The sequence below is a fragment of the Rhinatrema bivittatum genome, chromosome 11, assembly GCF_901001135.1.
Source record: "Rhinatrema bivittatum chromosome 11, aRhiBiv1.1, whole genome shotgun sequence".
Classification (NCBI taxonomy): domain Eukaryota; kingdom Metazoa; phylum Chordata; class Amphibia; order Gymnophiona; family Rhinatrematidae; genus Rhinatrema; species Rhinatrema bivittatum.
Window position 1 is genome coordinate 76,996,519 of NC_042625.1, and position 25,333 is coordinate 77,021,851.

Here is a 25,333-nt window from a genome sequence, read left to right on the forward strand (position 1 = left end):
TCATGAATAAGACATTATTGGCTTCAATATGTAAGCATTCCAATTTTACAAATGGCTTTGTAAAGATTTTGATTATTCTTTATCTCTTTTTTTTTTTTTTTACTTTTTTCACTGTTGGGCTCAATCCATAAGTTTTATGGGACAATATTTGGATTTATAGCTTTTATATAGATCTACCTATCATAAAAATGTGGTTGCTGTAGGCTGAATGGTTTGTGCACAGACAGACAAAGGCAAAGCAAGACCATAAGTGATCTTTATTTCGGGGGGGGGGGGGGGGGGGGGTGAGGAGTAAAGCACCTTTAAAAAAAAACCCCTAAAGCAGTGATGAGCATAGATTTGGAATAAAGGTTTTAAAAGAATTTGCAACATCAATGGCATGATGAAATAAATGTATACTTTTCCACCAGCAGCAACTTGTCTGCATTGCCCCACAAGATATGTTTTGTTTGGGTATTAGTTATTGTTTTATGTTGTTGTGATTCCTGGAAAGAAAATGTTATATTGTACTATGCCTGGAGAATGAATGTGATCAGGCATGAAACCAACATAATAAATAAACAAACATTTGCCCCTTTACTGCATTAATATTAATTACCTCCATACCCAAGAAGTTTATTTGCAAACTTATTATTACCCAAACATTCCAGCAGTGCATTTAATGACAAACTGATGCAATATCATGAGGTTGTGTAGGGTCCCAGATTTTAAAGGCTGTAATTAAAGTATAGGTATTACTCTTTTTAAACTGTATTTCTGAAACAAAAAAACTCAGCTGTTCCCAGCAATAGGCGTTTTGTTACCTAAGGGACACTGAGTGCCAGCTTCATGAAGAAAGCAAAAAAAAAAAAAAAAACAAAACCCATCTGTCTTTTGGTAGACTGTATGCTCCCGGGTGCAGTTCTTAGTGGAGAAAACTGAATTTCTAGACCCGGTGATGTACCTGCTCTTGAGAATTCCTTGCAGCAATCTACAGGGCAGACCTGAAACCAAACAAAAACTTCTGAGTGATGTCTTAATACCATCAGCAGCCCCAGACAATAGAGGTTAGCATCTGAGGATCTATTGCCTCCTGCCAGGAAAAGCATGGGGAGTCATCCCCCACTCGCCTGGCTCCCAGGGCTGCAGGATGCTCAAGATCCCAGCAGAATCCATCAGAAGGGTGAGCTGACACAAGGCAGTGTTAACAGAAGCTAGGAATCTGCTGGCAGACATGAAAAACCAGTTCAGAGGTCTCTCTCTTCTTGTAATTTATATGTACAGCATGAGGCTGATTCTTTGCCCCCTCTAACCGTGAAATTATTACTTGTCTATCTAGACCAAAGAAAAAGACTTTGAAATGATGCTTCGGATATTTCCTTTATTCTTTTCCTTGTCTTCAGACCCAGCCCTGATCTCTGCTGTAGACCATCTGCTATTCCTCCCCATCACCCTCCCTGAAGCTGAAGTTACTGGTAACAGCCAAGATGTTTCTTCTCTGGGGCCAATCTGGTCCCTATCAATGGCCTGCTTCTGAATCCACAGCAGCCTGTCTGACCCCTGCCATGTTCATTCTCAGCTTCTTCCCAAGAGAGAACAACAGAGCTGAGCCACAGAAAAGACACACTCTGTCCCTGGCCAACCAGGTTCCATTTTCTGGTTTCCTAAAAGAAGGGCATGGAGATACTGAGGACGAAGAGTGAGCACATAGCTCCATGTCAAAGGAACATCCCAAGCCAGTGCTGGACCACTGATTTCCATTAGAACCCCTCCTTCCCCTAAGAAACTGCATCTCCAGGAAGGCAACAGGGGGCAAAACCAGGGCTGGTTCACTGCTATATGGACACCCAAGGAAAGGAAAACCAGGTGACAAGAGCTGTTGGAGAATTCATACTAACTCCCCCTTTTATCAAATTAGTAGTGAAAATGGCCTGGTGTTGCTTAGGTAGTCTGGTCTATAACAGCCTGCGTGGGTGTGCCTGTCTGTGTTGGCGCCCGTGTGTGTGTGTGTGTGTGTGTGTGGGGGGGGGGTGGGGGGGTGGGGTGCTGAGGCCTATATGTGTGTGAGCCAAGACTGGACACTTGAGGACTAGAGTGATGGGAGAGATGCCTGACTGACCCCTCATTTGCATAAATTTGCATAAATGGACCATCACTGACCCTGAGCCTGCCTTCTTTCTCTTGTCCCTCTATTCCTTTTGTTCTAGCATCCCCAGGACATCGGCAATGGGCAGTCTACAAAGGGACCAACAGAGCTTTAAATGACAAGGGATGCAGTCATGAAACTAATTGAAATATCATAAGAATGACTTAGCACAATCTGTATAGATACTTGCATTCCATTAATTGCTAACACGCATGTGTACAATGGGTTCATTGCTCATTTTTCCCAATGTTATGGAAATATTATAAATGCGTCAATCACCCACACTTTCACGATCTTTTCTTAAGGTACACTCACAGCTGGCAGAGCGACTCAACCACAGCACAGAACAGCACACAGCCACTTACATCCAAACTTTGGGTTAAGTATTGTAGAGATTAATCATGGATTAGTAGGGGCGGGGGTGCACAACATTTCTTCTCTCTAGCTCTCTCTTTCTCATACATTCACTTACACACACACACACACACACACACACACATGCTTTCTCTCTCCCATATGCTCTCTCAAATACAAACATACTCTTAAGAAATTGCCATACTGGGTCAGACCAAGGTTCCATCAAGCCCAGCATCCTGTTTCCAACAGAGGCCAATCCATGCTACAAGTACCTGGCAAGTATCCAAACACTAAGTAGATCCCATGCTACTGTTGCCAGTAATATGTCAGCTTGATTAATAGCAGTTAATGGACTTCTCCTCCAAGAACTTATCCAAACCTTTTTTAAACCCAGCTACACTAACTGCACTAACCACATCCTCTGGCAACAAATTCCAGAACTTAATTGTGCATTGAGTGAAAAAGAATTTTCTCTGATTAGTTTTAAATGTGCTACTTGCTAACTTCATGGCATACCCCCTAGTCTTTCTATAATCTGAAAAAGTAAATAACTGATTCAAATCTACCCATTCTAGATCTCTCATAATTTTAAAGACCTCTATTATATCCCCCCTCAGCCATCTCTTCTCCAAGCTGAACAGCCCTAACCTCTTTAGCCTTTCCTCACAGGGGAGCTGTTCTATCCCTTTTATCATTTTGGTCGCCCTTCTCTGTTCTTTCTCCAGTGCAACTATATCTTTTTTTGAGATGTAGTGACCAGAATTGTACACAGTGCTCAAGGTACGGTCTCACCATGGTGCGATACAGAGGCATTATAACATTTTCTGTTTTATTCACCATTCTCTTGCTAATAATTCCTAATATTCTGTTTGCTTTTTGGACTACCACAACACACTGAGCCGACGATTTCAATGTGTTATCCACTATGATGCCTAGATCTCTTTCTTGGGTTGTAGCACTTAATATGGAACCTAACATTGTGTAACTATAGAATGGGCTATTTTTCCCTATATGCTTCACCTTGCACTTGTCCACATTAAATTTCTTCTACCATTTGGATGCCCAATCTTCCAGCCTCGCAAGGTCCTCTTGTAATTAATCACAGTCCGCTTGTGATTTAACTACTCTGAATAATTTTGTATCATCTGCAAATTTGATTACCTCACTCATTGTATTCCTTTCCAGAACATTTATAAATATATTGAAAAGTACCAGACCAAGAAAAAGATCCCTGAGGCACTCCACTGTTTACCCTTTTCCACTGAGAAAATTGACCATTTAATCCTACTCTCTGTTTCCTGTCTTTTAACCAGTTTGTAATCCACGAAAGGACATCGCCTCCTATCCCATGACTTTTTCTTCCCAGAGCATACAGGCACTGACAGCCTTCTCCTTGGGCCCACACAACATCTCTGTTACACACACATGCACTCTCTCTCCCATTTGCTTTCTCAAACACACAAATGCTCTTTTTCTTCCCAGAACATATAGACAACAGTAGCTTCCTTCTTGGGCTCACACAGCATCTTTCTCTCGCACACATACACATGCAAGCTTTCTCATGCTCACACAGGCTCTGTCTCTCTCACACAGACAGTCTCACACACACACACACATATATATATCTCAACATCTCTCTGATACATACATATATCTCTTTGATGTATCTCTCTGATACATACATATATATATATATATATATATATATATATATATATATATATACATACTCTCTCTCTCCCTGAAACATACAAACAACAGTAGTCTCCACTCTGGGCCCACACAACATCTCTCTGATACATACACACCAATAATCTCTCTCCCTCTCTCTGTCTCCCACTCTCTGTCTCCCTCTCTCTGTCTTTCCCCAGAATGTTCAGGGTGCAGGTGGCAGCAGCCTTCTTTCTTAAGCTGCACAGCCCTGCTGATGCAGCAGTCTATTCCTTGGGCCATGTGGGCCTAGCCAACACTGCACCCATCTCCTTTCCCTGTGCAGGCCTGACCAATACAGCTGCAGCCTCTTCAGGCCCCACCGACATAGCTGCAGCCTCCTTGGGCCATACGGGTCATGCCAATACAGCGGTAGCCATCTCTTTTCTTCATGCGGGCTCAGCTGGCATAGCAGCAACCTCCTTTGGCCATGTGGGCCTCGCCAACTTAGCAGAAGCAACAGCTAAGACTCTGGATACTGATGTTTGTACTCAGGGAATGGGCTCGTGTGCCCAGTGCTAATGATGCCCCTGTGCCCAGCATGAACTGGTCCTCCAGAAACTTGTCCAAACCTGCAGTATTTTAATCCAAAGGGATTTGTGTTGATCATGGGGGTCGTATTCTGTCTGTCAGTCTCTGTGCCTACGAGCTTGCACCGTGTTTCAGAATCCAGGGCAGATGGCAATGTGAGAATCTGGTCCACTTCCTCTTCATCATACATCATCCACTGCTGCTGATAATCCTGTTACACAGCTGAATACCTTTGGAAGAGGTCTGGGATTTAATAATTAAAGTAGTAAGAAAACAAACAAACCCTGATTAGATTTCTGATTCCTGCAGCTTCTCTGCTCCTTTTTATTTTTTTTGGTGGTGACTTAGCTGGAGCCAAGGCACTGAACAGCCCTAGAAAGAAAGGCCATTCAGATCTCTGCACTGAGGCTGTTTGTGTCCTTGTAGTCATGGAGGGGATGACCCAGTGATGTCACTTGGCTATGACCCGGATTGGCATGCCATGCTTGACCACTTGGGGTACTGTTTAATGCCCAGCTGGCAACAGGTCAGGTGGCTCTTCAGTGACAAGAGACGACCTATGCTACAAGAACAGCATGTAAAAACATGTAGTTCACCCTGGTCCAAAGCAGCAGACATGAAGTGCCCATTTAAATAATATATAGCTACAATTTACCAAGATGTCTGCATTTTGTTTTTCTTAAAAGGCAGGCTATGAGGGATATCTTTTACACTCCTCATTGATGGCAATACCAAGGCATCTTGGAGAGAGCTCATTAGTTACTCCTCTAGTCTTATCTTGGTGATATTTTTGTTCAGCTTTGCAACTGAAAAATAATATCTCTCAATTCCTGCCCTTAGTTGGGAATGAGGCATTTCTTCCAGGTGCAACTTGTAAAAGGTAGGCAACTCAGGGATTGAAAGTGATAGCATGGTTTCTAACTGAGGAAGGAAATATAAAACTTTTTCGGATGTAGTTGAGGAATTTGAATTAGATAATAAGCATTATTTTGCTTACTTGCAGCTGTATTTGGTCATTAATAGTGTCTGATTGGGGTGGAGAAAGCAGAGCAATGCTATCCTAAATATTTGATATGGAAGATCCCACCCAGCATTCTATATCATACTTTTATCGTCACTTACTTAATTTGAAACCTATAATTGATTTTGGGCAAATACTATTGGGCCGGAAATCTGAGCTTGACTTGGATATCACTGAACATCAATATGCCCTTTGTTTTAAGAAATGTAAAATTCTGTTACTTGTAGTCTTGACCTAAGGGAAGTACAATACAAATTTTTAAAGCGGGATTATTGCTCCCCAAAAAATTCAGAAATTACATTTCAGATGAATATTTCTCAATCTGCTGCTTTTGAGAAATATAGTCAAGTGCCAGGGACTCTGGGACATCAGGTCCTGGGGATGCCCGAAGGTGAGCTCCTTTTGGAAATCTTCCAAGGTTACTGGGATAAAGATTCTACCACAGACAGATGTGGTGGTGTTTGGTAACATGCGGGGAGTGGCCTTGAGAAAGAAGTCTCTTAAACTTTGGATTAGGAACGTCTGTTTTTTTGGGGGGAAAAAAACGACTCTGCAACATTGGGTAGGAGATACTTCCTCGACTTTAATGCACTGGAGAAATCAAATACATACTATGTGTATAAATGAGAAATATGTAGGCATGGCTGACTTGAGCAGAAAACGCAGACCGTTTATACCTGTATGGGACTCTTATTTACAATCGTTGCCACATCAGGCAAGAAGTCAAATACTAAACGGCTATTGATTCCTTAGATGTATGAAATAGAGTGCAGCTTCACCAGGGGGAGGGGCTGTTCTGTTGGAAATATGGGTAGATGAAACCTTGTTTACAGGCACTGGGCAGTACCAACCAGTGAACCCGATCTTGTTTGGTTATTATACTATCTAAACTTAGCATTTGTATTTCTGTATTTGAAATTAATAAAAATATTTAAACATAAAAGGCACGATATGAAATGGAAATAAACGAATAAATACATTTTACTAATGGAAAAAGTCCATAACATAATAAGGGATTCTAGATGTTTCCAATGCCAAGGAAACCCTGCTTCTCCTGCCACCATGTTGGTTTACGGTGGGCTGCCTCACTTTTCACGCTTTCGCAGCCTGTAGCTTTTGTCTTTTGCTCACATCTGGTCCTTACTCATCAGCACTGCTTCTCTTCTTAAGAAGCATCGAATATAGGTAAGCAAAACAGGCAAGAGCCATGCCGTAGGTCAGCGGAGCCTAAGATTTATAGGGATTCAGAGTCGGGAAGCTTTCTTGACCTGACAATTTCTACATGCACTGCTGCTGTACCAGAATGGAAGAGTAGCCTAGTGGAAGGGCATTCCAGGCATCCACCACCCTCTCCGTGAAGAAATATTTCCTGATATTGGTTCTAAGTTTTCCTCCCTGGAGTTTCAAATCATGACCCCTAGTTCTACTAAATTGTTTCCAGTGGAAAAGGGTTGTTGATGACCATGGATCATTAAAACCTTTCAAGTATCTGAAGGTATGTATCCTATCACCCCTGCCCCTCCTCTCCTCCAGAGTATACATATCCAGGTTCTTCAACATCTCCTCATAAGTCATTCGATGGAGACCAACCACCATTTTGGTCGCCCTTCTCTGGACTGCCTCCATCCTTTCTCTGACTCCTTTGAGATACGGTCTCCAGAACTGAACACAGTACTCCAGGTGAGGCCTCAGCAAGGACCTGTACAAGGGGATTATCACTTCCCTTTTCTTACTCGATATTCCTCTCTCTATGCAGCCCAGCATTCTTCGGGCTTTGGCTATCGCCTTGTCACACTGCTTCATCGACTTCGGGTCGTTAGACACTATTCCCAGATCAGGGATTAAACATATTTTGCTGCTGTTACTCTGTTTACTCTCAGGCTTATACAACGATGTCCCTTCTTTATTCTTTTGTAGCAAGTCTGATTGCCTCTGTTAATGAATTCACTCCCAGATCCTTTTTGCTACAAGAGACTCGGGAAAGCATGAAATGAAAGAAAGATTAAAAATCAGCGTGAGGAGACCTACACTAGGCACCCACAAATTATCCATTGCACGTCCCTTTTAGGTGGCAGTTCATTTGCCTATTGCATCGATCACCCAGGAGAAATGGATGTGCTTGCATTCAAAAAACGTGCACCCAGTTTGGATGCCCATTTTTTATGCGATGATCCTGTAATACTAGAGGGGTTAGCCAGTCCCTTGTGGAATCATAGGGGAACAGGGGCCCAGCTTGGAGAGGAGAAGCAATAGTTGTGTAAGGGCCGAGCACACACATGAGCAGCTGTACATCTTCTGATGCTGCCAGTCAGCTGTCACCAATCCCTCTCCACCCTTGCTCCCCTCACAGGCTGGCAGGAGGAGGAGAAGAGCAGTGGCAGTACTGGCCTTGTCCTTCCCTCTACCACGCGAGGCCTGATTTGTGCTTTGAAACACATGTGACAAAGGGATAGAGTAGGACATGGCCTGAGGCACTGGCACTCTCCTCCTCTTCCTGCCAACATAGATCAGCATGGGGATAGGAGGGAGGGAGTGAAGAAGGATCAGCAGGGCAAAAAAAAAAAAGGGATGGGGGCATTGGGGCAGTTCTGGGACACTGGATGCGAGATGGTGAAAGAAGGGATTTGCTGAGGGTGCAATGGGAAGAGTTAGGTGTAAGGGAGGCACCTGGATGCAGAGGCTGATGAGGAAAAAGCAAAATTGCTTAACAAATATTTGCTCAGTGTTCACTGTGGAAAGGCCTGGAGCAGGACCACATAAAACACGGCTCAGGACCCGTGCAGCACCTGCATTCCATTCTGTTCCTCCAGGCTGGCCAGGGAGCCTTCACAGCCTCTGGAAGGAAGGAGTCCCACTCCTTCAGCAACAGTGACACCTGCTGGTCAGACACAGAGCCCATATTAGCCTGGTTCCAGAGGGAGCAGCACCTTGTGGCTCCCTGGCCAAGGACTGTGACTGGGTTGAGTTGGGAGAAGGATACACCCCCAGCTCATTGTGAATAATGCCATAGTCCTGCAGAAGCCAGTGCTGATTGTCTGAAGAAGCAGGAGGAAATTGTGCCTCCAAACCATGACAACATTAAAGGGAAGCAAGTGATTGCTTCAGACTGAAAGTTTTACTAGTTATTAACAAGTACTTTTCAACTTTCTGCTTAAGGTCAGGGCATGTGGGTTTTCTATTGGGTTTTTGCTGAAGTCTGACATTGCCTCTTATGGACAGGGTTACTAATCAACAAGATGTTCTGGTCTTTTCTTATAAGTCTGAAAAATAAAATTGTGAAAAAAAGGAAAGTAATTGCTATTTTCTTTGCATAATTATGGTGCTTTTATCCGTTACAAAGCATTCTGATTCTAGTCTGAGAAAAAGGCAGTTCTCCATTAACCTGTTTTCACTAATTATAACTAGGGTTGCCAACTGGCTCCAGATTTTCAGAACAGGTTGATTCAGTCCTGGTTTTACAATAGGGCCTATTGCATTCCCTAAGAAAATCAAGACTATAAGTACTTTTATGTAGGGGGGAGTAAAACCAGGACTGGATCAACCTATCCTGGAAATCCTGAGAGTCATGGGGAAAGGGAGCCCTTCCTTCTGAGAGTCCATGCTTGGAAGGGGAAAGCACCATCTTATGTCAAATCAGCCAAACAGGCTAAGCCAGTTCTAGTTTTATCCCACCTCAAGCACAGATTTGTAGTTCTCATTTTCTGATTGCTAGCCCTAAGACAATTGGATCTACAAATCCCTGCAAGCAATGGGATAAAACCAGGACTGAATCACCCTGTCCTGAATATCTGGAGCCAGTTGGCAACCGTGATTGCAACCTGATAAAGGGGCCATGCTACCTGAACATTACAATCTAATTGCAGGTCTCCTTTATCACCACTGGCACTACTGCTTAGTGATTGAGGAACAGGCAGGTCTCCTTCAGCACTACCCTCACTAGTTTCAGTCTAATGTGCAGGCAGAACGCCCTTAACCCTGAGATCAGAACCTGTTGAAAGCAATCATGCGAGAAGGGTGCCCCCTCCTGCCCAATAACACGGGGGTAAGCTCTTTCAGCGAGCAGCCTGGGCTTTCGGCACAGCTCCGCTGCTGTGCATCCTGATAACTGCCCACTCAGGAAAGTGATAAGTTACCTTGGAAATATCACTCGCTGTAGCGAAAAAAACGCATTTTCTCTGAATAATAGAATAATCAGTGGAACCTCCTACGCACAGGCATCACAGACAGTTCCCTCTCTCTCTCTCTCTCTTTTTCTCGTGTCATATATATCATTTTTCTTTCTATCTCTGGTTTTCCTGCTTGCACACATCTTTCTTTCTCCCTCCCTGTCTAGCTCTGTCAGTCTCTCTTACACACACTAATGGCTGCAGCGTGGTTTTTTTTTTTTTTTTAATTATTTTTCCAGCAGTAAATCCATCCACTTGATCAAATATTTAAATAACACCGCAGCTTGGATCTGTCCAGTCTGTCTCTTTACTGGGGCTTTATCAGCCGCAGTCAGGCAGGAAGGAGAATGGAAAATACTCTGTCGGAGTGGGGGGGGGAAGCAATCCTCCTGCAGACTGGGTCCCAGGAAAGGACTTTTCACAGAAAGGAAGGTGTAGGGCGGGGGAGACTGATGGGGAAGTGAGGGAAAGGTGAGAGCCGGAAGGGTTTGTGCTGCCGCAGCAGGAAGGGGACATGGGCACAGATTGGATGGGCGTGAAGGCTCCCACCCTGCCCACAAACCCAATCCCTTCCTCCATATCTTTTATCACATTATACGGACAGACAGCTCCACCCCCCCCCCCCCTCCCTTCTCACCCACTAACCCTCTCCTTTCTGGCTCAGCTTACTGGTTATTCTCTCCCCCAAAGAAGACAACTGCGAGCTGGCTCTCACTTTAAATGAAGATGTCTGAGTTAGTTCGCTATTTCTCACCCCCCCCCCCCCTCACACACACGCGCACGCTTTCATAAATAAGTTAATAATATTGGTAAGGAGGCATGGATAATTACTGATATGATTGATGCTAGAGTTATTTCATGAATATCTTACCAGAACTGGGGCTCATTAAATTCTATCCACGCTCAGGAAAAGAAGCAAATAGTTTGGAAGAGGGGTGGCAAAGCCTGCAGGCTGAGGAAAGAGCAGCTTGGAGGCAAGGAAGACGTCCCAAGAGTATTGATCAGAAGATGGGATAGGCTTGTCCTGCACATTAAGGGCATTATTTTCTTAAGGACGCGACTACTGGCCCTAATAAATCTGAGACAACCTGTTGGCATCTTTTCTTACAGAAACCAGAGGAAGAAGTAAAAACCATTAGATTAGAAGCGAGACCAGTGTTTCTGCTGGAAATGGCTTTTGTATTAAGGCAAAGGTGATATCAGTCCTCACTAGAGATGTGAATCAGAAGCGGAATCGGTTTGGTTCCGGTTCCGATTCAAATCGTGCATTTTATTTCGTCCGGCCCGATCAGTTTTTTTTTTATCGGCTGCGCCCGATCCGATAAACAAAAAACCCACCCCGACCCTTTAAAACCGCTCTCTTAGCCTCCACCACTCTCCCAACCCCTCAAAAAATGTTTTAAAATTACCTGGTGGTCCAGCGGGGGTCCTGGGAGCATTCTCTCGCGCTCGGGGTGGGGGCAGGGGCAAGATGGTGCATGAGGACTCCATGCCTCAGATGCTCTCTGGAATTTTCTTTTGTCTTGTCACTTTTGCTATCTGTTTTGCTTTACCATGGCCCCGAAGAGGAAGGGGAAGGTTAGGACTTACCCTGCAGAGTCTTCTCCTTTGCCTAGCAAGTGCCTGATTTGAAAACTTCATGGCTCCTGTTACTGAGAGGGATTCCCACTTTGTCATCTTTGATGGAGGAGCACCAGACTCAGCTGTGGAGGAAGCATCTCTCAGCCCCCTCAATGACCGTCTTCCTCTGGTGCCGCCGAGCTGTGCCTCCAAAGTGCCAGCATCCTCGGCTGATGACGTCTTGGTTTTTGCTGGCAGTAGGGGATCTTCGGAGGTGAGGGAGCTCGGCGTTGTTTCTCTAAATCCAGCCAGAGATAAGGCTGTGTCAGCGTCCGCTGGACTTTCTACATTGCTGAGCACTTCTGGATCCCTATAAAGCCAGAGGTAGTGACTTTGACTTTTTCCTCAATGCTCCTTAAAGGTTGACTCTGTTGCTAACAAGCTGGAATCTTTGTCTGCTGATCATGATGTTCATCAACAGGATATTGTTGGGAAGATTACCGCACTCCAGGAAGTAGTTAAGACTATTAAAACAGTCCAAGCTTCCCTTATCCAAGAAAGCGGCAGCATTTCCAGGAGAGTCGAACTGATTGAAAATAGAGTTAGGCATCTAAACCTCCGCTTAATTCATTTTCCTCATTTATAGATAAATTATTGTATCTTACTCTTCATAGATATTTTCAGGAGGTCCTAAATATTTCCTCAGATTTGGTTTCTTCTATTACAAAAGTCTATTTTCTATCTGGAAAATCTAAGCCTCAGATTCCCGCTAATCTTGAGTTAATTGATTTTTTTGGAATCCTCTCAATACAAGATGGTGGAAAGACCTACTCTGTTGGTGTCCTTTTTGCTGAGAGTGATCTGAACAATGTGATGAAGGCCTACTTTCAACTTACGAATACACCTTTTAGGGGGCAAAATGTTAGAATTTTTCCAGATCTGGTTCCTATTGTTATATATTGAAACGATAAATATAAAGGAAAAAATAGATTTGGAAGACAGACTGGAGCTGTCGGTACTACCCTACGGTCTTCTTCGGGTCCTCACTGCTTGTTCCATGGAGGTTGGTATGCTACACAACATTTTTATTAAATGTAGGTGTGCCTTGGGCTTGAAAAGTTTGGAAAGCACTATTGTAATTAATGACAAGAGACACGTATTCCTACACAACTGTAACATCAGCTACAGACTCAGCCTTTCTTTCTAAGGAAGGCAGCAAAGAAAGAACTGGAAATCTGGTTCTTTTCTGACCTCTAACACTCACCTACCCGTTCATGCTATATTCCAAGACTTCTCAGGGCACTCAGGGAGATTCAAGCCCCATTTTCCAGATCTACATTTCCAGACTGAGCATGATTTTCAGGTTTAATTTGGGTTTGGGTGTTCTCCATGGATCATGGTGAGGGGATGGGGGGCAAAGATGTGCTGTTTAGATATTCAGACTCTAATGACTTTCTAATATGGATTTCAAAGGCACCTCTATTTCAATTGCCTCTTATCTCTATTAATCTCTGCCTCCCTCCTTCCCTCTCTTTTAGTTTTTCAAGCCAGTGATACATTTCAATTTTTGCTTCCACAGGCACTAATGGTTTTGCTGCCTCTTTCTCCCCCTTCTCCATCTTCCTTAGAAGGTCAGACATATTCCAAGTTGGAAGTCTGTGGTACGATTGTGCTGGTCCAGCCCTCGTGCTGCAAAATCTACTGTGCAGAGAAAGCTGTAGGGGTGATCTGCATGGGCTAATACTACCAAGAATTTCTCTGGTCTCACATGGACCACTGAGGCATGAAACTTGCTTCCCTCAGTGAGACATGTAATTGCACCATCTAACAGAGCAGGTGACAGAATCCTGTGGCTCAAACTCACCACAACATTCTCTACCCCTTGGAATTTTGCCATCCTAGACATGGCCTGTGTGAAAATCTAGACCCACCTCCATTTACTCACTTGTGAAGCCCCGATGGGCAGTTATTGCCTCCCACCAGCAGGGGCCTCTGTGGACTCCTGGGATTATGTGGTCAGTCTTCCCAGCTCTATGGCCCACATTTCCTGCTTGTGGCCATCTTGTTCCTATCTGGGTACAGACATATTTTAAGGCTTCCAGGCTGCCAGTTGCCAGAGCTTGGTCCTCATTCTCTAGCCTCATCATTGGAGTATTGCTTTGGTCCAGCTTATTCTTTGCTTCATCAGTTCTTAGGACTCACTTCATCTCAACTACCCAGTTTGCAATAGTTGCTGGGCTACTTCTTCCTGTGCCAATTCTGCTGACTGCCAAAACCCAAAAACCAAGCCTTCATCTGCCAAGACTGCTGGCAGATGCAGGCAGAATATGTCTGTGTCTCTGCTCCAGCTGGAACTTGCCAGGCCCACCTTGCTTGCATTCTGACCACTTGTAGCTTTGCTGCACACCTCTGTCTGACCTCACCATTATAACTTCTCTGTCTCTCTCTTTCTCTGCCTGCCTCCCGCTCCCTCATTATCCCTCAGGGACCTTGGGATTTTCTTTGCCAGAACAGATTTCTTCAATCTGGTCCACTGGCAGGCAACAAAATCTATTGCAAAGCCCTGACCAGCATCACTTATTTGGAGCTTCTGTAAGAATAAAAACAAGTAAAGCCCCAGAGAGCTTTATCTAACCTGCAAGACTGCTGGCTGGAACAGCTCTGAAAGCTTTCATTGAGGGGAGGGTTAAAGATAGAGAAACAGGGCATAGTGAGAGGAAGGAGAAAAAATAATTAAACCCCCCCCCCAAAAAAAGCATTCTTTCAAAAGTCTTCATCTCCCTTAGATTTCTTTCAGTATGTGCAAGTCTTTTTATCCCAGCATTTGCCATTCTGTTTCCATGCAGAGATGCAAGATTGTATAATGGGAGAGATCGCACCAATGTCTTGTGGGATTACTGTAAGGAGACTTAGGGGTGACCAGCTGTTTTCTGCACATTTACTGGGTCACTGATGCTTCAACTCGCCCAGCTCCAGTAAGGCACTGTCTGTATTTTTCATCATACATTGGAAAACATTGAAACTCATTCATAAGTAGAATGGGACAGGGGCAGAATTTTTCCCAGAATCCTCTTATGGGTTAGCAGTTCTGTACTACAATACTTTCTTCTATCCTTGCAACTGGGTTGTGGTTCACGGTGAGAAAAATTCCAAGAGACCTGACCATGCTGAACTCAATTACATGAGCTATTTTGGGGCATTACTGTCAGGGCTCTGAATATCAGAGCTGCTGCTGCTGCTTGAAGAACTGAAAACTAAAAATCCTAAAAGCAAAATCTTTAAATGGCACAGAGGAGGGTATCATGACTAAGTGAAATCTTATGCACTGCATGGAAGAGCATTATACCCTCATGAAATATTCTATTGAGCAGCAGACTGCAGGGTGCCCTGGTAGCAGCACAGCTCATGCAGTGGCCAGCCAGGACGCAATGGAGGCCCCTCCAGCAGAGCTTCCTCTGTTGGACATAAAAGCAGAGGAAGAGTTTGCTGGATAGGTTCACTGCTGTCTTCTCACATGCACATCATTCCTCAGAGATTGTAGTTTCAGAATTGTAATTATTCAGTGGCATCTACCCATGTTGCTTTTGTTGTTCAGTGTGTGTGTGTGTGTGTGTGAGAGAGAGAGTGTGTGTGTGTGTGTGTTTGTGTGTGAGAGAGAGAGAGAGAGTGTGTGTGAGAGAGAGAGAGAGAGTGTGTGTGTGTGTGTGTGTGTGTGTGTGTATGTGTAATTTCTGGTAAAACCTCCCTGGAAGGGCTGGCCCAACAGTTCGGTAGCAGTGGTTTCTATTCTATGACTCTCCAGGTCCACTGGAGCTGGGGATGCTTTGGGGTCAGTGTTCGCAGTCCCTGTGGGGAGGGAGTTCCAATTTTCAGAAAACGATGGCTCCTGGTGGCCGGATTTAGGCTTGCGATTGCAGGGTTCCAGAAGGAGCCTCGGTGCATGACCTTTGGATGAGAACTGTTACTGATGGCTGGGCTTAAGTAAGTTGAGAAGGGGACATAACAGAGGGGAGAAATCCCTGGGTGGTTCTTCTGCCTGAAGGCTCATGGCACTGGATCCCAGCTCAGGTTCTGGTTGAGCTGGAATTCCAAAGGAGCAGGAAGAACCTTCCCTAATAGACCCCTTTCTCCCCCCCCCCCCCCCCATGGTTGTAGAAATACCTTAACTGCAGGTGCCCTGGGCTGATTTCTCCAGCCTGCTTGAAATGGTACGGTTCTGGAATTTGCTGATAATTGATTCTCTGTGCTTTGGTGTCTAGAAGAGGAAAGTCTCTGTTACCATGGTAACTGGGTGCACAGGTTTTGCCTTAGAATAGCAAAGGTGGTGAGGGGGGAATGAGGAGAGGATATAAAGTGACTCCCTGCTCTTGTAATTGACTCACAAGGGTGATGAAATGGAGCTGGAGCTTCTGGGTTCCATCTGAGTCCCAGTAAATGTCTCCCAGTCACCAGCTTTGCTTCTAGGAAGTGTTTATAGGCAGGACAGTTCGCATTTTCTCTTTTCTTACTTTATTTTGTTTCAAGTTCCCTTTTTCTTCCCCTTTCAAGTGCTCGTTTTCTCTCTCTCTCTCATACTGTGTCTTTGCTTTCAATAGACCTTCAGGTCTCCTCCCTATGCCAGCTGTCCTTGAACCACTCCCCCAACGAGGCTTTCAGAACTGGGTCCCCAGGCATTAGAACCTCTAAATGCACCAAATCCCCTGCATTCGTTGTCTGGCTTTCCTTTGCCATCTACTCTCCTCCCACCACCAACTTTTACCCTGCCCCATCACCTCCTCCCACACACACACACACACACACACACACACAAGAGAATTAGTCCACCTAAATGGCTGGGAGTCAGAGTCAGCAGGCTGGCAACCATGGTGAGTTCAGGCTAGCCATACTTAGTCACAGAATAGGGGATTGCCCTCAGGATTGCCACATGTTTCTCTCTCTCTCTCTCAGATTAGTGTCTCCAGGTAGGTTTGTTTTGCACAGACCGTGACTGGAATGAATCTCTGAACGATTACGACCATACCCAATACAGCCTGATTTATCAGCGAGGTTCATTCTAATCACGGGGACTGTATGCACAAAACAAACCCATCTGAGAGAGAAACATGTGACAATCCTAGGGCTTATCCTGAAAGCTGGCTGAGCTGGGTGAGTCTCCTCCCCACCCACTGAGGGGAAGGCAACCTGCTCCGAGTGCCTCTTCCTAATGCAGTGGTATTCACTCCCACTCCTGGAGGGCTGCAAATAGGTCTGGCTTTCAGGCTATCCCTACTGAATATGCATGAGACAGATCTGCATTCCAAATCTTTAATGCAAATTCATTCACCTCGAGGACCGCGAGTGACTACCACTGTCATGATGGACTCTTAAAGTGCTGGCCACCCTGCTTGGGAATTCTCGTCTCTCAGACCCCTTAATACGGAAAGAAAATATTAGCGCAGGGAAACAGAGAGAAAAATTAAACTTCAAACGAGACCGTGTGCTGTTTGCAGATGAACTGGAAGTCGGTGCCTGCGGTGAGGGCTCAAACAGACTGCCTGGGGACACCAGCAAGCGCCCGGCAGAGAACCGTTCCTCACGCTGCCAATTTTTGTCTTTCGGTTTTTGCTTTCTTTTCCCTAGTGTCAGGCACCGTCCATCTCTGCTGCCCAGGTCTGATACCTTCGATGGGGCAAAAAGTCGCACCCGCCTGCTGAGCCCTCGGCCGTTCTCCTCTAATCCCTACTCCACATGTTCCTCTTAACTATGGCTACCTCACATTTAGCATGAAAAGGAATCATTATTAACTATAACATTTAATCTTCCTGTCCAGAAGAAACCCAGTAATAGCCCTCATTATTTAATTAGCAGGTTGGAAGGGTTGCTTATGGGTGACTTGTGTATATCTACTCTCATACATTTTACGTCAGTGAAGTGAAGCAATAAAGCATATTTTAGTGGGAATTTCCTTGTGCAGACCACCCCAGGAGGCAGAGTCGCAAATGTTACTCTTGTAAAATCATCTGGTAACAGAGGAGGGGGATTCTGAAAGGCCCCCATGCCAGCTTCGCTCAACTGACCTCCCTAATCTGTTTCACTGTTTGTTAGGCAACATTCTCCATGTAATGTGGGGATTTTTTTGGGGGGGGGGGTTTGCATGCTTGATTTTAGAAAACAAGACTGGAAAAGTGTACTCCAAGGAGTACCTCCAGCACCAACTCTCGGGGAGAAAACGCAGGCCCCCATACACACCTGCTCCAGCCACCTGCCGACCCCCAAGAAAACTTTCAAGGGTGGTGGTTGGCAGGAATACATGCTGGATGCAGTTCTTCTCTGGTGCCCTTTCCACTCCCACCTCACCCCACTCTCCTGTCCCCATCCTAGTGCAATCATTTCTCTCTGCCCCCTCATTCCCCTCACTCTCTCCCCTCCCCCAAAGCTTTCGCCCAACGCGCTGTGTATATCGCTTCTCTTAGATACTGATTAAGCAATCAACAATACAGCAAGCAGAGGAGTAGTGCAGCCTTTGTCAACAAAACTTCCTATAAACTGGTGGCCTTTTGTGACAGACATATCACTTTTTGCTCTTTTTGTCTATATCTCTGCAATATCAAATGTCATCTAAATCCATTTTGCTGGTTTCAGACAGACAGGCTTGACCTGTTTTCCCCATTGGTGGACAATGACTGAAAATGTGCCCTGCTTCCCTCATCTTACTTTTAAAACGAGATCACCTTTTCCTTGGTTTTTGTTTTTTTTTAAATTCTGTTTCCCATATAGGGCGTGAACCACTTAAGCTCCCCCCTCCCCCACAGCCATCAAAGGGGAGAAAAGCTTTAGTGAATTGGTCTACATAAGTCTTTGCCTTGTGCCCCATATGCTTAAAACCTCATGCCCGCCTTCTGCTTGCTACCATATGTGTCCTGGGCAGAAGAGACTCCCTCTCTCGCTGGTAACTAACTGGATTTAGCTTCCAGATGATGCCACTCTCCAGGCTACTGGGCCAGGAATCCCCCTGTTCTGTGCATGGGTGATTCACAGAGATGAACATCTTTCCAAACCAAAAAGGCTTCTGTTTATTGTGAGCTGATTTTTTTTTTTAACAGTGGAGTGTAGTAGGATGCGGCATTCCAAGAAAACAAACAAAGCCTGGCATTCCAAATCAAAAAAGGGCCGATGAGATGGAACTACGGGTTGTAACTCTTGCCAACATGGTTTTTTTATGAACTGGCGCATCCGATGACTGGATAGATATATTAAAAATAGTCTTACAGAAGGAGATTGTGGCCCTGCATGAGAGGTCATAACCTTTCACCAGAAGGGAGCCTTCACCGAGAGCTATTAAAGGTCTTATTTGTCCTGTAAAGACGTGTTCCCATTGGGTATGTTATGGAAAAATCTTTATTGACTGCTTTGTTTTTACTTCACCTTCCAATTTCCAGGCCCATTCCATGCACCTTGGTGCCTTTCCTCTGACAGACACTGCTAGCATCGTCTGATCATCTGTTCTCTCCTCTTCCCCTTCTCCTTTCACTGCTCAGGAAATCCTTGAAGGTGAAGATTGTTGACGATGAGGAGTATGAGAAACAGGAAAACTTCTTTTTAATCTTGGAGAAGCCAAGATGGATGAAGCGTGGAATTTCAGGTAGGGGCTTTCTTGTTTAAAAGAAAATAAATGATGTATGGGTGCCTGGTGGGGGAAGGCAGCTTTGCAAATGTCATTAAAGGGCTCCATGCAGTAGGGACACCAGATGGCTCTTTGTTGCTTTGGATACTTTTGTCATGTTCTAATTTCTAATCTGCCACTGCAGACATTCTGGGAGCAGTAGTTCTGTTCTGTCAGTGCTTCAGGATAATGGTTACAATATCCCCACTGGTCAAATATATCTGCAATAAACAAAGTCTTGTTATCTGGACTCTTGATGGAAGAAAATGGGAGATGTCTACACTGCTTAAAGTCACTTCTAAAACTGAGATGCTCTGGCTCCATTCCTGACCCTCTCTGCGACTTCCAGTTTGGACCCTGCTCCTTTTCAAATACTACTCTAAGAAAGCAACTCAAACTGAGATGTTTTTGCAATGTCATCTGATGGTGGGCAGGAGAGCCATGGGTGGTGGCTCTGAAAAGTGCAGAGGCATGAGAAGGAGGCAACATCCTGGATAGAGGATGCAGGAACAGAATGAAGTTTTTAGCCAAATGAAGGAATGTCTCCTTCCCAGTGCAGGACAGCAGGGTCAACTCTATGCATGGACAGTGAAGGGTTACACAGAACAGGGGTGGTGTGTGGCGCGAGGGAATCCCCAGACATAGGCATCAACTGAGCATCTTCTGCTCTGCCTCCTTCTGCCCCTTCCCTCCAAAAGTCTTGGTTTCCGTTTTCCCTGAAATTCGAAACTCCTGAAATCAGTTCCAGGTTATGTGGGTCATCTGGGGGTCATTCCTGTTGGCCAGACTGAGCCAGTCCTGGTTTTACTCTGTTGCATTTAGGGATTGTGGGCAGGCCTAATGGATCTGCATGGGAGTCGTGAGATGTTCTGCCCTGAAACCCATGAGTCTTGGGGGTGTCACACCTAGGGTAAATGGGAGCAACCCGTAAACCTTCCTTGCCAGAGATATAGCCCCTCTTTTACTCTTGGATTTTGGTTTATTTTTGACAGACAACTTTTCCCTGTGCGCTGTTTTTCCTTTGTGTTACAGTTACACATTATCCAGGTTTCATTGATCAGATTTTTTTAGTTTCTTCTTTGTCTAGAAAGAACTAATGTTTCATGAGTGACTCTTCCATCAGAAGGAATCATTTGATATCAGTCTAAGATAGGCCTGTCAGACTGACCTGGAGTATACTTTTTCTGCATCTCTGAGGCTGGAAACTTCCCATTTGGGTGACAGTCTGCTTCGTCGGTCGTTGTAGTAACCCCACTGTCTGCTATTCTGAAGTCCTTTTTCGTGTGTTTGTGTTTTCCTCCCAAGTCACTGCAGCCACGTTTGCTCCTCCCTGAGTTGGGCAAAATGCTTGTGCCAGCCCTACAGTCCCTGGGCACCTCGTGGTGGCTGTACCACAGCTACTGACTTTGAGGGCTGCTCACTTTTCTGTTTCTGCAGCCTGTGGCTTGAATACTGATGCAGTGCCAGGTACTTACATACCCTTGCCTGCTGGACGCTTCATGCAGAGACACTAAGGATCCCTCCTCAGTGGAAGATAATGCTTTATTTTATTCTTTTGTTGCTCTGTTCATTTCAGTGGGGACAGGAGACTGAGGGCCCTAGCAACCATTGGATCCAACAACAGGTAGCTGCCCTCTCATAAAAGTCCTGTCCAACCTGCCAGTGACCAGGACCCAAAAAAGCTATATGAAATTGATATTCTGTTTTTTTTCCTCAAAAGGTTCTTTGACACTCAGAGTGTGCCCCCTTCCAGGTGATAAAAATCTAAACCAACCTGTAGTCCAGGAACGAGGCAAGATGGAGCATCAGTTGTCACCACCAAGTACCTCTTCTGATAGGAGTTGTGCTTAGGGTGAGAGGGGATTGAGTGCCTTTTGACACTCCCAGCAAGAGGATATCAAGGCCTTCACCTGAGCTGGAGAGAGAGTGAAACACTCAAAAGGTGAAGCATGCCAGCCACCAACTGTTTGTGCTGAAACAATGATACAAAAATGCCTATTATTTGTTGAGCACTGTAAGTGTACAGGGCACTGTACACGATAAATCACATGGTTACAGCGTCATTGCTGTGAACAGTTTGTCATCTAAGTTTGAGCACATGGAAGTAAATAGATCAACTTTCAAAGCTATTTACCCAGGTAAATAGTAGACTGCCAAGGTAAATAGGAAATTGCTCTCCTTTGTCTGGTTAATAGTACATGTAGCCACCTTAAAAGTAAGAATTCCCCACTGCATCTCGGCCCAGACAGTGTGATAAGCGCTGAGTGCTCTACCACACTGCTTGCTTTCAAAGCAATGTCGGCCAGAGTGTTTTTCAAAGGGAGACCCCGGCGGGCTGCCTTGAGATCAGAGAGGACCCGGAGAGAAAATGATGTCAGAGTTGCTCTCTGTATTGGTGGTAGCAGAGGGGAGTGAACTGACTACTGAGAGCTTGGGGGTCTCTGGCCCCAGATGCAGTAGCTTCTCTCCTTTAGACCTTTGATCCATTCTGACTGAGACCATAGCCTCTCAAAACCAGAGGTCATCACTCTTGAGGGCACATGCATGGCCATAGCCACTTTGGAGAGGGCTGTTGCTAATTCAGCAAAAGATCTGGCAGTTTTTCCTCTAACATATAAATATATATATATATAATCAGTCACTGGTCCCAAACCATGTCAAGTTCTTAAAGGATGTGGTTAAACAGACATTGTAATGAATCAGGCCCCGGGTGTCTTCCTCAACTGAATAGATTTCCTATCCCTACCCCTCTGTGTTGGAATGATGTCTTGAATCCCTAGATCTGAATGAACAGGTCAGCAAACGCATTCACAAGTGAAAAGACAGCAGAGTCCATTTCCCCAAAGAACCATTTAAACTGGAAATAGTACTGGTGGTTCCAACACAGTCTGTTTATTCACAGGAAACATCAGAAATTACAGAATCCATACCCACAGGAATTTCACAGTGAAATCTGCAAATTATACTTTCCCTAATTACCTCTCCCTAATTATACTCTCTGGGAGAGAATACACTAGTGAGGTGTCCAACTCTAGATATGTAATAAATAGAAAAATAAAATCACCTTCTCAAAAAGACAATGTTATTGTGGATAAACTGCTTACTGCATTATCATTCAATATGTAACAGTGAACAGTGGTTGTTTCATACTCAGACATTTTATGATACCATCCCAGTTACCCTTGTTTGTCTTAGATATAATCATTAACTGACCACCGACCACCTAAATTTAAAAATCGCAGTTCCACAAAAACATGTTTTTAGAAAAAATATTTTTTCAAAAAAATTTTTTGTTGCACATAAAAATTAGTTATCAAAATAATTAACAAATTTCATAGTCACCATTCCACACAAAAAATTGTTTATGTATCTATTAAACTGGCCCAAAATGTTCCACTTGATAGTAATCGCAAGTCATGAAATGTCAAACTGTCTTTGTGTTCGTAAATCTCATGAAAAACAACTTATCTTAATATGCTGACATGGCCAAGTTTCGGAACTAGTCTTTTCTCAGGGAATCCAGTTAATAAAGAAATAAACTTGTTACAGTCTCTTAATCATCTTGTAATGGATGGTGTTTAAATAGCAGAAAAATTGTCCAACGTAGACCTCCTTAAATCATCTACTATGTGACCCAGAATTAACCAATGAACTTTAAAAAGAAAAGAGCCTGTAACATACTATTGGTGAGCAATCCAATTCATCATTCATACCCATTAGAGCAATAGACTTCAAAGTAAAAATCCAGTAATTTAATCACACCGCTTTGACACCTCCACTCTAGATATGGTCCGAGATCGTCCCCAACCCACAGGCAGAAGTCCATACTACCTTCAGCCAAAACACAATCTTTTGCTTCTCCTCAGCTCCTTCTTTCTCATCAAAACATATCACAGATCATAAGTGTATTTTAATCCCTCAGTCTTCCATGTAGAGTGAACCTTTCTAAAGGATCGAAAATCAAAGCATTCTGCATAATCTTCTTAGAAGCTGTTGAAGTAAGCTAGGACCTAGGAGCTGGAAAGCACATAACTTTCCATACTAGGAAAATCAGCATCACAGTGGAACAGGTGCCAAATCTCAGTCTTCCTGCAGACTTTCACAGCACAACAATCTAGCTGTATATGCCAGGGGTCTCCGGGATTAAACTGCAGGGGCTTAAAGGCATAAACCCTTTTTACAAACGCAGGCACTCTAGCCATGGAGCACCAGTGCTGCGTCTGCTAAAGTCCAGGATCCCGGGACTGACACTGAAGGAGCACACTGACTGCGAGAAGAGCAGGTCAGTGTGTTACCAGCTGCAAATTCAGCTCTGACTGAAGACAGTCTTGTAGCCCAGAATAGGCCAGATGCATCGAGAATCAGTCTAGCCATCTTTATTTTAGGATTTCTAAACTTTCCGAGACCTCGCATAGTGTCTTCTGGGGAAATGTTAAAGACGTTTTTCCTCAAAATTCTGGGAGTTTCAGCTAAAGTGATTTCTCCCCCTCTCCGCCTTCCATTAAAAGGTTTAATCTGATTGGGAAGAAAGACTCTGGATCACACAAGGAATCCTGGGTGAAGGCGAGCTGCTCACAGAAAGTTTAAATCTCACACAATGCAAGCCTTAGAGAATTCTTTGGGGGAGGAAGTGACATGGGCAGCACTCTTGTCTCTCTCATTCTTGAAACTGTCAGGGATGAGACTTGAAACCTTTTTTTTTTGTTGTTTTTCATAACAGAGCTAAGCTTTTATGGAGGATCAACAGGAAGTCTGGATGTTTCCTGCTAATTCTAAAGCAAAGTAATCTTGACGCAAGTTGGTCCTTTCCGTAAACCAAGAAGTTCTGCCTCTTGGTATTGATATCCTCGTAAATGTTTGATTAACCTTTGCCACCGCAGATATATTTTTTCTGACCCTAAAGAGCTCTGAGAGTTTTCTTGAATGTTAGAACCTCGGTCAAATAGGTCTTGAATAATGCGTGGTCCCTCAAACTGCTCATGGAGCCTCGACTTGTGTAGGGGGGAGCGAGGTCATGGTATGAATGAATGCCCACACAGGGATGGTAACTTTGAAACGGCCGTGCGGGCGCACATGGGTAGGCCGGCTCGCGCCAAAGGAAGCGGCCATTTTATAACATACGTGCAAATATGTGCACAATTTTATATGGACGTGCGCAAATACCACTTCTGCTGCGAAAACGGGGGACTTCTATAAGGTACGCATGCTGACACCATAGGTAGTTTTCCCCAGATCATTCCCAGTTCACCCAGTTAAGGGATAGAACTTCCCAACCACCATAATTTATTAGCTTCCCTTTCCCCCTTAAAACCACCCTGACTAGCCTAGATTTTTTTTTTTGTTTTTGTACTTACACGCCATCCGTAGCAGTAGTACATGGCAGGGGACCCCCGGCGCACGCCTGTGTGCGTATTTACGTGCACATCTCTTGGCCCTCCCCCGACACGCCCATGCTCCGCCCCTTTTACAACACCTGTGCTCATAGCGGGAGCTACGTGCGTACATGGGCGGCTGAGCCAGCCCAACGTGTGGGCATACCTCCTGGCTTCGGCACCCGCAGGGCTCTTAAAATTCACCTAAAAGATTTCCCTGTGAAGTCGCCGCACGTGCTTTCACGTGGGTACGCCTGCTCCTGTGCGCGTCAGCCCTGTTTTCCAAGGGAACCTCCACGAGGCGTTTCACGTTTGAAACTGAGCTTGCGGTTTCACGGGCATAAAGCAGGATCCCCTCGAGGTTTCAGAATTCCCTTCTTTGTTCTATGTCTGGTAATGGCACTCTCCTGATTATTTTCTGTATTGGTTCTCCCCTCAGGATGTTTGCCCGTCTGGTTCTCTTTAAGTTTGTTTTCCTGGATGATTTATATTCTCTCTTTCCTGTATTCCATTTGCTGTTTTTAAGAATTAAAATGTGTAGCGCCCCCCCCCTGCCCTCAGGTTCTACAGGGTTAACTAGCAACAAAGCGAGGGGGGGAAACTGGTACCCAAGGCACCCACTGGGCGCCCCGGTGAGTCCAGAGACTCGGTGGTTTGTGAGTTCTTGAATGACAGCTTCGCTGCACCCGCACTCCCCCCCACACACACACAACCTGGGGGTACCCTGCACTCCATTCTCATGATTTTCCAGGCCCTACTATAGTCATAAAACCTTTCCTTGCAAAGGTGTTGGACTAAAACAGAGGCAAGGCATAACATGAACTGTGACAGGAATATATTTCTGAAAGA

At 44.7% G+C, this 25,333-nt stretch overlaps 1 protein-coding gene across 1 annotated transcript in view; it reads left to right on the top strand.

Moving 5' to 3' along the window:
• The window catches only part of LOC115073341 (sodium/calcium exchanger 2-like), a 111,000-nt gene that overhangs the window by 54,866 nt on the left and 30,801 nt on the right, over positions 1–25,333 (top strand). Inside the window, 1 exon segment of the mRNA XM_029571686.1 lies at positions 18,988–19,091. Within this exon segment, the coding sequence (XP_029427546.1) occupies positions 18,988–19,091 (104 nt within the window).